This window comes from Martes martes (assembly GCF_963455335.1).
Source record: "Martes martes genome assembly, chromosome: 1".
In the NCBI taxonomy this organism is placed as follows: domain Eukaryota; kingdom Metazoa; phylum Chordata; class Mammalia; order Carnivora; family Mustelidae; genus Martes; species Martes martes.
In genome coordinates, this window is record NC_137888.1 from 12,130,100 (window position 1) to 12,146,093 (window position 15,994).

Sequence of the window (15,994 nt, forward strand, 5' to 3'; positions counted from 1 at the left end):
GCATCTGTAAAAACACCAGCACGTCATTCGTCATGGAGCTCTTAATACGTCGGACCCTGGGCTCACGTTTAAACAGTGCGTCTTGTGCAGGGTCCCCGGTGCCCCGCGAAGATGTGTATCATTCCCATTCCTGCAGATGGGACAATTGAGGCTCCGAGAGGACCATCCCCCTCGGAAGGGGTAGTGCCTCAATGTCTGGTCTTGTGTACAGGTGCCCTTGATCTTTCCCTGACCCTGTGCTGTCCAGGGGACGCTCAGCCTCTGGAAGGTGGATAAAGGATTATAAAGATGGCAAAATGATTTCCGCTTAGACTATCCCTGTGAGTCTGTTTAGGGAAAACCACAGAACACAATTCGCTAAATTTGGGCAGGGCACCCACTTCGACTTCTTTTTTTTTTTTTTTTCCCCTGAATAAATCTTCTGTGTCAAGCTTGGGTCAGTGCAGACTTGAAGAAAGAAGTCTCCAGAAGTTAAACTTAGGCTCAAAAAGATTCTGCGTGTCAGAGACAAACACGGTATCTCTACTTAACTTGCCCTCCTTCTCAGTAGGAGCCAGACTGCATGAGCGCCTGTAAATCCAGACACACCCCTATCTTGCTGTCCCCAAACCCTGCATCACCTACTCCTCCCGTCCCTAATTCTAGCATCTTCTATCCCTCCTGTCCCCCAATCTTGGTACCTCCCTTCCCTCCTGCCCCCAACCCTAATACCCCCCTTCCCTCCTGCCCTCAAACCTAATACCCTCCCTTCCCCACTGCCCCCTAATCCTGGCACCTACTCCCTTTGCCCTTAAATCTTGGTGCCACCATCCCACCTGTCCCCAAATCCTGGCACCCGCCTGCCTGCCCCAGCTTCTGGGAGGAGCTGCGCGGGCCCTAGGCGGAGGTCCACACGTCTCTTGTGCCTCTCAGGCATTATTGGTGTGGGAATGCTGGCTGTGCCTCTGTCCTGGTGACCCTTGAGTGCTAGTGGCTATGGACATGGAGAGGAGTCCTCCCTGCACATGTGACGGTGACAGTGGGCTGAGTTTTCCAAGTCTGGCTTATCCTATGAGGAGGAAAATCTGAAATCCAGGATGATCAAGACGTGAGGCTAATGGTTAAACTTGGAGGGAACACAGAGAGAGGACCTCATTTAGCAATGCACTAATGAATACTGGAGGAACGCATCCCAGCCCCATCAAAGTGCTCTGTGCTGAGTGGTCTGACATTAGCCAGATGTGCTGCCTACGGTTCCAAGAGCAGAAGGCCGCAGCCTGAAACATACCCCAGGGCTCCACAGAGAGGTGGAAATTCTCTGCCCAGCCTAAGCCCCGCAGGGAAGAGAGCTGGGATTAAAAGAAGCTCTATAAAAGAGGGAGGAGTGTTCTTTTTAAAATGCAAATTGATTATGTCCCCTGAGACAGCTTGCCAGGGGCTCCCCGCCCTTGGGTAAAAGCCTAGCCTAACCTCCCATCCCCCAGGTCTCTCCAGTCCTACTGCGGCGCTCACCTCCCCACTTTGCCTGTGCTTTTCCTTCCGCCTGCCCTTCCCTCCTCCCACCTTCAGTTTGCTGCCTCCTACACGACTGGTCTCACTTGCCTCTAATGCCATCTCCCCCAGGAAGCCCTCCTGGTCCCTCAAGTCTCCGAGCAGAGATCATACTGCTCCCTGTCATTTCCCTACCCCCCCGGCAAGGGGTGCAATCAGGGCTCCTAAGGGTGAGGCATCTCTGCCCCACTGTCTGGGTCACGTTGGAGACGGGTGGTCTGTGTCTCTATAGAAATGAGGGTCCAGGGTTTGATGTTCAGTACTTGTCCCTAATGCCCCTCTTCCCTTCCCATGGAGTGGGGTGTCCTGTCCCCTGTGCGGGCACAGCAAGACCGCGGGGTAGAAGAGCAAATCTGGGTCAGACGCCGCAGTAGGAAGCAGGGCATTAGAACAGACGTCGCTGGGGTGATCTCTCCCGAGCCTCTTATGTAAGAGCATCTTGACTTTGGGGTTCGGCCGGGCCCCTCCCTAGGAAGCCATGTCTATAATCACATCACATGGTCTCTGCCCAGGGCTGATCAAGGGAGGAGGGCTACCTGACTCCAGCCGGGCCAGTTAAACATCTTTTTGTTAGAAATTTGGAATTAAGATTTCAGACTGCCCGTCTCCATAATCGTTGGAAACGGGACATAAAAATCACCGAGGCTGTGGGGGTGGCCATGTGCCATCCAGCAGGCTCACGGGGAGGCTGGGTGCGGGAGGAGAGAGATTGAGAGTAAGAGAGAGAAGAAGGGAGCAGAAGTGCCAGGAGAAGCAGAGAAGAGTTATGCCAGAGGTTTACCATGACCTTGGAGCTTCAGGCGGAAGCCTTGCTTCTGTACCCTGGCTCCCATGGCCTGACACCTACCCCCCTCCACCTCCTTTTGGCTTAAACCAGCTCACGCTGGCTCCTTCACTGACATCCAAAGAGTGCTAACTAAGACGGATTCGCTTAGAAATGAATTATTGACATCCTCGGACTTCGTATCAACTTCCACATCGGTTGGGAGAAAATTTTAGAAATGTAAAACCCTGCATTCCCATTTGGTGACCTATAAAATATTCAGACATTACAAATCATTTTTTAATGATTCAGGTTGCAGAGTAAAGAGCCATCTGGCCGGGGGTGGAGGAGAGTATATATATTTTTAAAGATTTTATTTATTTATTTGACAGACAGAGATTACAAGTAGGCAAGAGAGGGAGGCAGGGAGAGAGAGGAGGAAGCAGGCTCTCCGCGGAGCTGAGAGCCCGATGCGGGGCTCGATCCCAGGACCCTGGGACCACGACCCGAGCCGAGAGCAGAGGCTTTAACCCACTGAGCCACCCAGGCGCCCCTAAGGGGGAGAGTATATTTTTAAAATATCAACCACTTAGAAGGTGATTAGAAAGCATCTACGGGAGGGAGGGGCGGGTGTACAGGCACACACTTGCCTCACAGTCCCAGGCACCCACCCCCCCCTTTGGAATAAGTCCTGGGGGCCACACTGCTGGACAAAGGGGCATTGTCCTAGGGAGATGGGAGGACACTGTCAACGCCCCATTCCCTCCACAGCCCCACATCCAAAACCAAGTTGCAAGCCCTCTTCCTGACCTCAGCCTTCCGTCCTCAGCTGACTTTCAAGTGCCTCCCTCTGCCATTCTCAACCTCACCCAGACCCCCCCACGGGCCCTCCCACTCTCCCAAAGCCCCTCCTATCTGCAGCTCGGATTCCTCTCTCCACCATTGTGATCACTCAGTTGGGAGCACCCCAACTCTCTCCCTTCTTTGTCATTGACCAGTGAGCCTAGAGGACCCCTCAAGCAGCTGGCCGCCCTGGAAAGAACCACACCAGCAGGCAGACCAGTGTCCCCGGGACCTCTGGCAGTAGCCTCCACCCCCCACAGCCCTTCCTTAATACCTTCTCTTGTCTTCTCAAACCCCCTTCCCTTCCCGGTCCTCACGGCTGATGACCTCATCTCATGCCAGAGAAGACAGGCCCCGAGACTGAACAGCAACCCCCCCACCCACTCCCAGAGCCTCCCGTCCTGCTGTGACAAGGGAAACATCCCTCTGCCTCCTCTGGGCGCCCCCCAGTCTTTCCCCAGGCAGGTGTCCTCAGCGTCTCCTGCATCTTCCCGCTTTCCAAACCCTTCTCAAATCCATCCGGTTTTTACCCGCTCTTGTTCCAGTTGGCGCCCACCCCCGGCCCACTCCGGCTCACTCCCCACCCCACGCCCCACAGACTGGTCTCTTCAAAGTCCAGTCATCACGGCGGTCTGACTCCCCCGCCGCGAGCCCTCCACTGGCACCTTCCCCCAGGACCCCACAGGACCGGGTCCTGGCCGCTCCTGGACGATTTCACGCCACCTTGACCTCACCAGCTCCGCCCCTCCCCCTACTCTGGACTTGGCACGGGCTTCCTGGATTTACCTGGCGGATTTACCTGCTCGTTTGTTAAGTGGCCCTCTCTCGCCCTCAACTGATAATTCCAAGGACAAGAACCACGCCCCCCCCCCTTTTTATACCCAGTTCTTGGCACCGGGCGCCACTGGCGCTGAGCACATGCTCTCAGTGCACTGCATGAATGGACGGGGGAGAAGCAGCTTGAACTGGAGCAGGACCTTGAGACCCCAAGAGCCCACCTTCTCTCCACTAAGAAGAGCCCCCGCCCTAGGAGCTGTCAGCTCCTTCTTGAAGGCACAGCAGGAAATTCACCTCCTTTGCAGGCTACCCTCCTTCAACACTCAGCCGGAGAGGCCAGACGCTCCTAGAACTTCAGGGTGCTCTGTGCGGCTTCCTGGGGGAACCCCAGAGCTGCTCCGGCATGGGAGCGGGAATAAAGGCTGAGAGGGGAAGTCACATCACGCTTCCTGCCGTGCGCGTGTGGCTGCTGTTAGCTTGGAAACGCACTCACGCCGCCACCTTATTGTACCAGTTACGGCTTTGACACCACAGAGGACACGTTTAGCTCAGGGCGTAAAAGGCTGGGGAATGCACTGGAATATTATTAGATCACAAAAAGGAAGGAAGTACTGATCATGCTACAGCATGGATGAACCTTGCAAACACGCTAGGTGAAGAGGCGCCAATCATGAAAAACAAAACGAAACAATAAAGAAAACCCTTACATCCTGCATGATGCCATTTATATGAGAGGTACAAGAGGCAAATCCATCAAGACAGAAAGCAGATCGGTGGTGGCCTGGGGTGGGGCAGTGGGGATGCATTGGGGGGGGGGCGGGTGACAGTTAAGGAGGCAGAATTTCTTTGGGGGATAATGAGAATGTTCGTCAGTTAATTGTGGCGATAGTTGCATGATTCTGTGAACAAAATTAAATCCCCAAAATTAACTAAAATTCTAAAACCACTGATTCGTGTGCTTTAGGAGGTGAACTGGATGATCCGTGAATTATACCTCCTTCAAGCTGTTACACAAAGAACAAGGTGGGGATATCCGGCGGGAGAAGGGGTTTCCAGGAGCACACACATCGGGTTTTTCAGATACGGTTCTCTTTGCGCTCCCTTGGCTCCCACGATCATTTCAAAATGAACGGTCCCCATGTCAGGATGACAAACCAGAAATCCACCATGCCCTCTGAGAATCATCACTGCCCTTTCACTTTCAGGCAGCTCTGTAAAATTGGACTCTAATGGACCAAGCGTTGCATTTTCTTGTTTGAAGATGCTGGGAAAACCAAGTCTGCTGTCATGTAACACTTTTAATTGTTTTCGGGTGAGCATTTGAACTGTTGACTCATCGCGGTGGGTATGCAGATAATATGGCTGTTGGCAGCACAGAGAGTTAATCATTTAGAGCCTAAAACCAAGACTGCAAGGTTAAGCGGGAGCCAAACAAAACTTCTGCGAGCTTGCGTCATATACCCATAAATTTCGGAGCCTCCTAAGCACCCAGATTAAAATCACTCTTCTCCCATGTGCTTGTACGTTCCGTCCTCTTCCCATCTGTTGCCGATCTGATCGCTAAAAGTGCTTTCAAAACGAATTGTGACCAAAGAACTTGTATTGCTTATTTAATGTGAACATCCTAGACAGGAATAAAGGATGAAAAAAAAAAGTACTCTGGAATATCTGGTGTGACAACAGTTTCAGGAGTAACGTCGTTTGGTTTGTTGCACGAAAATGCCTTTTCCCACGATCACCACCTCCCAAAGAGGCGGGTCTTAGAGCAGGGTGGCGGGGCGGGGCGGGGGGGGGGGTATATTCTTACCACAGGCATAGGTGACAGTGAGGTATTTTTTCACTCCTGGCGGACAGGGGCTCCCGAAATGGTGATCGTTGACCATGATTTTGCATCTCTGCTTTCCGTAGCACCTCCTGGATAATACTTGCAAAGCCCAGTAAGACAGGCAGTCTGAAAGGCAGGGAACGCCAACAAGAATTTCAGGTTGCATCCATATCTGGCTAACCACGGGGCTTTTGCTATTTTCTGTTAAGGAAATACACTGAGCTGGATTTCAAGGTCATGGAGATAGTTTCTCGGAAAATTTTCTGTCTCATTAATGTCCCCGGGATGCTTTACCGTATAAGTCATATGGGCTAAGTCCTATATAGGCAGAGTGGGCTTCTGGACACGTGCTAGCAGGGCCATAAGCTTACTGTGACGCTCTGGTCTTACTGTCTTGAAATTCTTACATATTTTTGAGCAAGGGGTCCTACATTTTCATTTTGCACCAATTCCCGCAAATAATGTAACTGGCCTTGTACACAGAGCATGCAAAATATGTGAAACGCTGAATGAAGGCTATTTCTTGGGGCACCTGGGTGGCTCAGTGGGTTAAGCCGCTGCCTTCGGTTCAGGTCCTGATCTCAGGGTCCTGGGATCGAGTCCCGCACTAGGCTCTCTAGTCAGTGGGGAGTCTGCTTCCCTCTCTCTCTCTCTGCCTGCTTCTCTGCCTACTTGTGATCTCTCTGTCCAATAAATAAATAAAATCTTTAAAAAAAAAAAGACTATTTCTTTTATGCCCCTTACCATGCCTTGAAATACTTCATTTGCCTTTTTTTTTTTTTTTTTTTGAGAGAGAGAGAGAGAGCACAAGACAGAGCATGAGCAAGGGGAGGAGCCAAGGGAGAGGGAGAAACGGGTTTCCGGCTGAGCAAGGAGCCTGACGCCGGGCTCCATCCCAGGGCCCTGGGATCATGACCTGAGTTCAGAAGCAGACGCTTAACTGACTGAGCCACCCAGGTGCCCTGAGGAAGGGAGAGAATCTTAAGCAGGATCCACACTCAGAGCGGAGCTGGATGTGGGGCTTGATTTCAAGACGCTGAGATCGTGACCTGAAATCAAGAGTCAGACGCTTAACCGACTGAGCTCCCCAGGCACCCCTGTTTGTCTACTTTGAGAATGCATCTCCCCTGCGTGAACACAAGCTCCGAGAGGACAGCGACTCTTTCTGTCTTGTTTGTCATCAATGCCCATATCCTGGCCCAGTGTAGAAACCCAGTAAATAACTGAAGAATGAATGAATGAAATGAACTAAATAAACATGAGGCTAGGTTTTTCAGCACCTGGCACAACGCCAACACAATTAGTAAATATGAATTTCACACGTACAGAGGTGAGGTGTAGAGGCGCTAAGTGCTGTAAGGAAAAACAAGTCAGAAGAAGTCTACCTTGCTTTCACAGAGTGTGCTGGAGCTGGAGACAAAACCCACACGTGGGGCCTGATGTCCAGCCACGTGAAACAGGACGTGAGTGTCGGCAGTGCATGGCCAGGACGAGGGGTGCTAGGGTCAGTGTCGGGAGAGATGAGTGTGGACCTTCACGGTCATGACGGGCTTGCTAGGGTTAGAGAGACTTGGTTACAGGAGAAGGTGCATAACTGGGTAGAAGTGAGCAAGACAGAAAGGCATAAACACCAAAGTAGTGTCACTTAAGGGGAGTCCAGGGGGCTGACCGTGAGCTGGCATAGTGGGGTGTGGAAGCCACAGAGAATGAGCAGGAAAAAGGAACCTGGAGAGAGACTGAGTTTGCCTGTGGATGCTCAGCCAAAGACAGACTTTATTCTGCTAGTGACATACAGCTTAGAGAAATGGCCTCATGCTATTGTCCTTTACGGACAGTGTATGGGAGGCCCTGGGAGAAGAAGGGAACCAAACTCAGCTTGGAAGCAATTCTAATAATACATACAGGGTGGGGTGCCAGGGGGCTCAGTTGGTTGAGTATCGGACTCTTGGTTTTGGCTCTGGTTGTGATCTCAGAGTAATAAGATTGAGCCTGGTGTGGAGCTCCTTGCTCAGCGGGGAGTCTGTGGGAGAGTCTCTCTCTCCTTCTCTCTCTGCCCCTCCCCCACCAAATAAATAAATAGATAAATAAAATCTTTAAAAAATAATTCCTGGGAGGAATTGAGAACTTGGAGAGCAGAGAACAGAGGAGAGAATTTTAGAGACCTTACAAAGTTCGGTTCACTTACAACAACAGCCAACAAGACAGGCTGTTCTCAACACTTGTCCGTCAACTGATGGGGTGTCCTCAACGCTTTGCTGGGACACAGGTTGTTCGTCAGATATGTAATATGTTACAATAAGTTATATATAATAGTTTGCTTGTATAATATATAAATCAGAGAAATACAGATTAAGACCATGATGAAAATAATATTTTGCACTTTCTGGATCAGCAAAACTTAAGAAGACTGACTATCCCAAGTGCTGAAGAAGCTACAGATCAATGGAAACTCTTGAGCATAGCTGGGAGAGGGTAAACTGTGGAGCATACACCGGCATCTCTTAAGTTGACACATTTCATAACCTTGGACTCAGCAGTTTCGTTTCCAAAAGTCTATAGGCTCACCTAGCCTTTCCCTAAACCCTTCAGAAGTCACAGTCAAGAGATCCGAGAATGGGATGTACAATTTCTGCATTGGGAAGAGGTAACGGTCTGAATTATGAAATTTTTCTTAGAAGTCTGATGTAACTATTGCTTATTCTGTTACAAAGGAAATATGTGTTTGTAGTTGAAAACTCAAAAAGCACAGAGAAGCCAAAACTAGAAAAATAAAAATGCCTAGTAAATCCGGAAAAAAACAAAACAAAACAAAACTATTAATCTTTAGGGAACCTACTTCCACCACTTTTCTGTGTGTGAAGGTCCTTCCCCCTCGGTGGTTTATATATTTATCACTTTGTAGGCTATTTTTTCCCATTTACTATATCTGCACAAATTTTAACATGAACATAATTTTAAAGAATTGCAATGTTTTTCATTGTATGAATGTGCCAGCTCTATTTACAATACCCAATGCAATCATCGTTCAGATGATTTCCAGTTTTGAACGTTAGAAGCAGTTCTATGTGGGGCCACCTGGGTGGCTCAGTCAGTTAGGCACTTGACTCTTGGTTTTGGCTCATATCCTGATCTCAGGGTCCTGAAGTGGAGGCCACGCTCAGTGGGGAGTCCATTGGAGGGTCTCTCTCTCCCTCCCTCTCCCTCTGCCTCTCTCACGCTCTCTTTCTCTCAAATATATAAACAAATAGAAACAGTTCTTTGTGGAACATCCTTAGAGCTAAATATTTGCACAGGAGCACGATAGTTTCCACAGGAATTCCTGGAAGTATATTGCTTTGTCAAAGACTGCTCAAAATATTAAGGCTTTTGATACACACCACCCAACTGTTACCCAGAAAATTTCTGATTCATACTCCCGGCAGAATTGTATGAGTGTCCTAGAAACCTTATATTTTCTTAGGATGTGTGCCTGACCATATTCTTTCAGGCTAACAGAGGAAGGAAAAAGAAACCCTTTTCGTTTATAAGACCACAACCCTCTTTGACCCAGGAGGTCTTGCGGCGAGCGTGATTTAGACAGGCGTGCTTCTGCACTCTTAAAGTTCCCGGGGAGCAAAAGAGTTTATCTTGGTCAGAGTGAAACCCACTGTGTGTTTTCAGGAAGAGGCCCAAGGTAATTCAGGTCTGACTCAGGTCTGACCATATCCTTGTTGACACTGAGCTCTGGGCTGTTTCCAGGACTTTTTTCTCAAGTGATTATCTCCCTCTCAGGCTGATTTTATTTGCACCCTCTCTTCCTGGCAAATCATCCTCCGCCCCCAACCCATCTGATAACATGATATTCAACCATTTAACTTTTTTTTTTTTTTTTTTTAGCTATTGTTCAACACTGAAACCGAAGTTAATTAATCTTCACAACGTCTGTTTATTTTGATAATTAGGCCGCTCTTGGCAGCGGGGGGCCCCTGGCACCTTAATCTTTGGCTGGGAAGTCGAGGTCCACCCACATTTGGCCTTGGGATGGCCTTAGCCCAGACCTTGAGGCCCACTGGGTGGTTTCTAAGGAAACAGCAGGATCCCTGGAGCCCACCCAGAAAACGTAACTGCAGCAGGAAATGACATGTCAGAATGGACACCCAGCCAGGAGACCTTCCCGAAGTTCATGCCCAGGTCTGTGGGAAGGCTCACCCTGCCTGGTGTTAAGATATAGTTTCACTGGTGTTCATGTGGGGCCAACAGCGATCAGTCACTTTCACACCCTCCTTTCCCTTCCACTTGACGGGACATAGGTTGTGATGGAACCAGCCTGCTGGAAGCTCTTTCAGGCGTGTCTTTGAAGGGTCAGCACCCTCAAGACAAGACAGCAGATACAGCTCTGTTTGAACTCATATGGCCAAAAGATACCACTTTTTGAAGATGGCCTCACAGCTAGCTTAGTCATCGGTCTCTCGTGTCTTCCCCTTTATTTCATAGTTCAGGGTTATTGCAAAGTATTAGTTTGCGACAGCTGCTGTAACAAGTACTACCCCTTGGGAGCTTAAACAGCAGAAGTGTATTTCCACTCTGTTCTGGAAGCTAGAAGCCTGAGATGACAGTAGAGTTGTACCTTCTGAGGCCTCTCTCTTTGGCTTGAAGATGGCAAGACCATGTGTCCTCACATGGTGTTCCTCTGTGTATGTCTGTGTCCTAACCTCCTCTTCTTATAAGGACACAAGTTATATTGGATTAGCACCCATAGGACCTTAATCTAACTTAAACACCTCTTTAAAGACCCTCTCTTCAAATACAGTTGCATTTTGGGGTGCTAGGGTTTAGGACTTTAGCCTACAAAATTTAGGGACACAGAACTCAGCCCCTAACAGCCTTCAAGATGATCCCTAGTCATCATCAGCTTCTGGAACTCATACCCCTTGTGTACCCTCCTCCCACAGTGAATCAGAGCCAGTCCACGTGACTCTGCCAACAACAATACAGACTCAACCTGCCATATAAGAGACCCACCTTGGAAGCTCAGCTGTCAGGTGACTGTTGCCCAGCCAGTGTCCCATCTGAGACCTCACCAGAACCCGTGCGACCCTAAGCCATAAACACCAACCAAACCACCCCAGAATTCCTGCCTCATAGAAACTGAGAGGGAATAAATATTTGTTTTGTTTTAAGCTATTAAATTTCGGGGTATGCAACAGAAAACAAGTGAATATTTTCACACTTAAAAGTGGGTTTCTGGGATACAAAGAGTTCCTCAAAATGTGGGTGGACTTCGAGCATACGTTGGGAGGACCTTGAGGAAAGTGTTAGTGAGAGTAAAGCCTTGAGGAGAAGCCCAGCATCAGTAAGCTTTGCACCCAGAGGCCAAGGGCATCTCAGAGTAGAACTTCCCAACTTCAAAAGTGAATGAGCGCAAGTATGCTGGATATTTCCCTCAGGCCCCCCCGATGCCCCTCAGCTATTGGTTTTGGAGTTGGGCAGTGCCGCCTTTCACCCCACGGTGCCATGCAAATAGAATTTTCTGGAGAAAAGGCTGGGAAGCACAGACCAAGGTCAGCATGTAGCGTGTGGTCAATGGCTCACCATGGCCTTGCCTGCCTGGTGCATTCCAGACGGATCAGCTTAGGGCACTGCACACAGAATGTAGGCTCTGCTTGCCCTCCTTCAGGTGGGGTCTCAGAGTCTTTGCTGCGGACAGGAATGAGCACCCTTATATCTTTTGGGATGTCTGGCACAAGCTTGGGTCCCACTAGGGTAGGTACCGTTATCCAGGTTGTGGGCACCCCTGAAGAGTCTCATGGGATCATGATGATGTCACACATGACAATCGGATGTGCGTTTACGTGCAGATGCCCTGACCTCCACCAGGGATGTCCTCCTCCCCACCGCCAGGAAGCCCCTTCCTCTCGATCCCATCCGATGTGCAAAGTACACAGACTCAAAAGAGCAACAAGCCAGCCTATAACAAACCCAAACTGTAAGTCCATAAAAAAATATTCTGTGGGGTGGGAGACTGGCAGCAGGAAAAAGCATGTCAAGGATCAACATCTTCCCTCTGTCATGTTAAAATTTATGAAAAAAATAATAATAAGGGTCCCACCAGGAGGGAAAAAAAGGACAAAGGCTAGAGAGAGAGTGGGAGCGAGTGTAAATACAAGAGTCACAAAAACATGGGAAATGTTCAAAGCCATTAATATTCAAAGAAAGGCAAATAAGAAGACTGTTTTACATCTATTAAATTGGAACCACGAAGAAAAATCATACATGCCTCTACCAGAGTTGCAAGGAAACCCAGGAGTGTACGTCGCTGTTTACACACAAAAATTGGAACAAGAAGTTTTTGGAAAGAAGTCTGGGGATACATTTAAAGAATTGTAAACATGCCTACACCCTCGTTCAGTATAAAACTTCTGGGAATTTATCCCAAAGAAACAACCCGGAGGAAAGAAAATGCCACAAGCACAAGTTCATCATACATCACTTAGAATATTTGAAGGTCAGAAGCAGTAAAATGCGCCAGCGCCTGGGGCATGGTTAATTATGTGATATGCTACATCCCTTCAACAAGACATGAAGAAATGACTGGCATTGTTGGCATTTGGTTGGACACGTGCAGAACACCCAGGGTCTAAAGTTACATTTCAAATGTATGAATCAAATGTATGAATCAAATGTATCAAGTGAATCAAATGTATCTGTTTTAGAATTGCCATTATGTAAAAACAGTCCTACGCTCAGACATCAGGACTTGGAGGAGACCCTGAGAAGGAAAAAAGCTTCTCATTTGATGGGTAACATTTATGGCTGCACTGTTTTCTTATGTCCCTTAAATGTCCTTAGGGGTCTGGTGCAGGACACTAACAGGGATCCCACTAGTCACCTTTAGGAAAGAACTGGAAATGCCCTCTCCGTATTTGGAACAAAAGCCCCGCTCAGCAGTGCTTCCTGACCTCGCTGGGGCTCAGCCGGCTTTCACCATGCGTGTTCCCCGGGAGGCACGGAGGCTGGAGAATTCTCGGTTCCGCCAGACGGCAGCTTATCCCCGAGAGGAAAGGTACACCCATCACCTTCCAGAGGCCGCGGTGAGGCCTGACCACCCGGCCCTAGACAGTCATCCCACCAAGCTCATGTCAGGTCCCAGGGTTGAGAATGAATAGCCTTTTTCTCTTCTTCAAAGCGAATGTGGCTGAGCCATAGTAACTTAGTAACTGGCAGCCCGGGGACCGGATGTGGCCCGGAGGCATGTTTTGTTTGGCTCACACACTGTTGTAAAAGTTGGAACATTTCACATTAAAAAGAAAAAAAAAAAAAGTCCGGATTTCCAGCATCTCATGAGGGGTTGGAAGCTGTGACGACACCAGGCCCGCACCTGTGGGAGCCCTGTGTGGACACCTCCCTTAGGAGGGGCTCTGATTCATTCACGCACGTCAGGATTCACGTGGACACCCACTCCGTGCCAGGCACAGCTCGGGATGCTGGGAATTCTGCGGGGAGCAGACAGATACCATCTCTACTGAGCGCTTACCCTCCCCTGGGGAAAGAGACCCGAGGCAGGTAAGTGATGGTTTCCGTGATATGAAGACACTCCAACAGGGGGACCGCTTGGCACTGCAGAGACAAGGTTCCACGCTGGCAGGGAGCCCCAGGAACCCTGTCTGAGAAGGACACCTGACTTGATTCCTGGATGGTGGGGTGAGAACATTCCAGGCCAAAGGAAGAGCTTGTGCAAAGTCCCCAGGCTATGAGTGGGTGTGCAGTGCCCTCTGGTTTGTAAGGGAAGGGAGGACACACCCACAGGTGGGAGAATGGATGGGTTCTAATTATGGTGGGCAGGTATTGTGATCTGATTTATTTCAATAATCTCTCTCCGGCTGCTAAGCGAGGAAGGGACTGAGGGAGGGAATCAGGGAGAAGGGAGGCCAAGAGGCCAGTCCGGAGGTGGTCTGGATGGTCCAGGTGAGAGATGCCCAGAAGCGGGGAGCAGAGCTGCAGGTGAGAGGTACCCAGTGCGGGCGAGTCAGCAGGAGGCGGGTGGGCAAAGGGGGGGGTAATGTTAAAGTGTGTTAACACAAGAGGGGTGAAAGGACGGCTTGGCGGGGAGAACATGCTCAGCGCAGGTTAAAACCTTACGTATAATCTCCCTGGGGCCAAGGAGGGAATGAGTTTTCAGCACTCAGCGAGATGGGGAAATACATCAGCTCGGGCAGCCAATGGTCTGTACGCACACGCGCGAGGGTCTGGCCTTGATGTTGACCTGGAAGGCGGGCACAGTCCAGGCCTCCGCGTGAGGCTGGGGTGAGCTGAGGATGGGGAACCCTCCCAAGGGCCTCTCCTCTTCCCTGCAAGCCTCCCCACTGCCGAGCACAGGGGCAGGACGCTCTCCGGCATTTGGCAGCGGTTCCTGATTACAGAGAACAGCCTGCCCCTCCACTTTACGCATAGTCCACGGGCGAGGGACAGGAGCCCTCGACCATGAGGGATGCGAGGGGACGGGGGCGGGACGAGCAGGTTGTTTCTGCCGGGAGACTTTGCCAGGGCTCAGACTTTTCAAACTGAACCCCTGAGCAAGGGGCATGGTCTCCATTCAGAGACCTTTCCTGCGTCCACAAAGGTTATTCGTGGCATGGGTACAGCTGGCGGACCGAAGGATTCCTCGAAGTCTCGATGGAAACCTGTGCTTTAGCCATGATGTCTGCTAACATTTTCTTTGGCTGGTTACGTTTCCCTTTCAGCCCCACTCCCAGCTTCCCAGGAACCTAAGGCAGTGCGACCCACGGTACGTAAATCAGCCTGCGTACCTGTCCGTCTGCTTCGCGGACCGACTTCTGCTCAAAACAACAGCTGAAACAGATAGGGCTTCGTGCCACCTCCCCAAACACAGGTGGCTCAGTTAGATTTCACAAGCCTGAGAAATGGGGCGCCCCACCCCAGTATCAAGTAGGAGAGCCCCTTTTTTGCAGAAATAGGTCAGATCACCAAGGGCCCCTTATCCAGCCGAGCAGACCAGATCATAAGAGGTGTCCCTGCAAGATGTTTGGAAGAACAGGGGTCACACACTGGCCTCTTAGAAGGATGCCTCTGGCCACCTGGGGGTCGGGGGGAAGGCCAGCCGGGGAACAGGGAGACTGTAGTGACCAGGCAGTGGTCCCTGAGCTGATGCAGTAGTGGGACCAAGGGAGGAGTGGGTGAAGATGTTCTGAAAACACGCAAGGGTTATATGCGAGGGAGACTGGAGTGTCAGGAACTCCCAGGTCACTCACCAGGGTGTGGGGCATGGGGTGGTGCCAGGACATACAATGGGAAGCCACGCCCACAAGGACCTCACCGCCCCATTTGGCAGCCAAGCCTGTTAAAGAGGAGTCCTCTGCCCAGAGCTAATCAAGTGCAGATAGATGCCCACTTCGGCCTGTCTTTGCCCTTAGAGGACCCTCTGCCATCAGCCGCCGAGGGGCCTTTCTTCCCAGAACACTGGGCTGGGGGCCTTGGCGGGGAGCACAAGTTCCTCTTGAACTGTTTTTTTGTTCTCTCTCTAGTCTCGCCTGAGAGTTTGCCTGGACAGTCAGTCACTTTACGTTCTTTTTTTTCCCTCCAGATCTGAGATATTGATTTTATACGAATTTCTTTTTAAAATTAATGTTTAATTTCACCTGTGAGTGTAGCAGTTTAATACATTTTGGAGCTCATTTTAATTTTGTATTATTATTATTTTTTTAATTTAAATTCAATTGGCCAACATAGAGGACATCATTAGTTTTGGGGGTAGTGTTTAATGATTTATTAGTTGCATATAACACCCAGTGCTCATCATATCATGTGCCCTCCTTGGAGCTCATTTTAGATTTTGATGAATCAAGTGCAGCTCTCTGTGCTATGTCCCCTTGGGGCCTGTTCTCTTGGGTAATATGGAGGGTAGAGATCTGGCTGCTTCTCCACTGGAGACTGGGGTATACGATGGTTAATTTTATGTCTCAACTCAGCGAGGCTGTGATGCCCCATTATTTGGTCAAACACCAGTCTAGATGTGGTTGTGAAGATATTTTAAAGATAGGACTAACATTTCACATACAAAGTAGACTCTGAGTAAAGCAGATTACTCTTCCTGATGGGGGTGGGCCGCAACAAATCAGTTGAAGGCCTGAAGAGCAAAGACAGGTTTTCTGAAAAATGGATTTCCCTCCAGGGTACAGCACAGAAAATCTGCCTGCTTCCAGCCTGCCATCCCGCAGAATTCAGACTCAAGACTGAACACCAAGTTTTACCTGGGTTCC

General features: G+C 49.8%; 1 protein-coding gene across 2 annotated transcripts in view; it reads right to left on the bottom strand.

The window, feature by feature from the left end:
• The window catches only part of EVA1C (eva-1 homolog C), a 69,586-nt gene that overhangs the window by 8,993 nt on the left and 44,599 nt on the right, over positions 1-15,994 (bottom strand). For both annotated transcript variants that reach the window (XM_080824697.1, XM_080824698.1), the window contains one exon: positions 5,721-5,864. In XM_080824697.1, the coding sequence (XP_080680823.1) occupies positions 5,721-5,864 (144 nt within the window). The remainder of the gene's footprint in view (positions 1-5,720; positions 5,865-15,994) is intronic.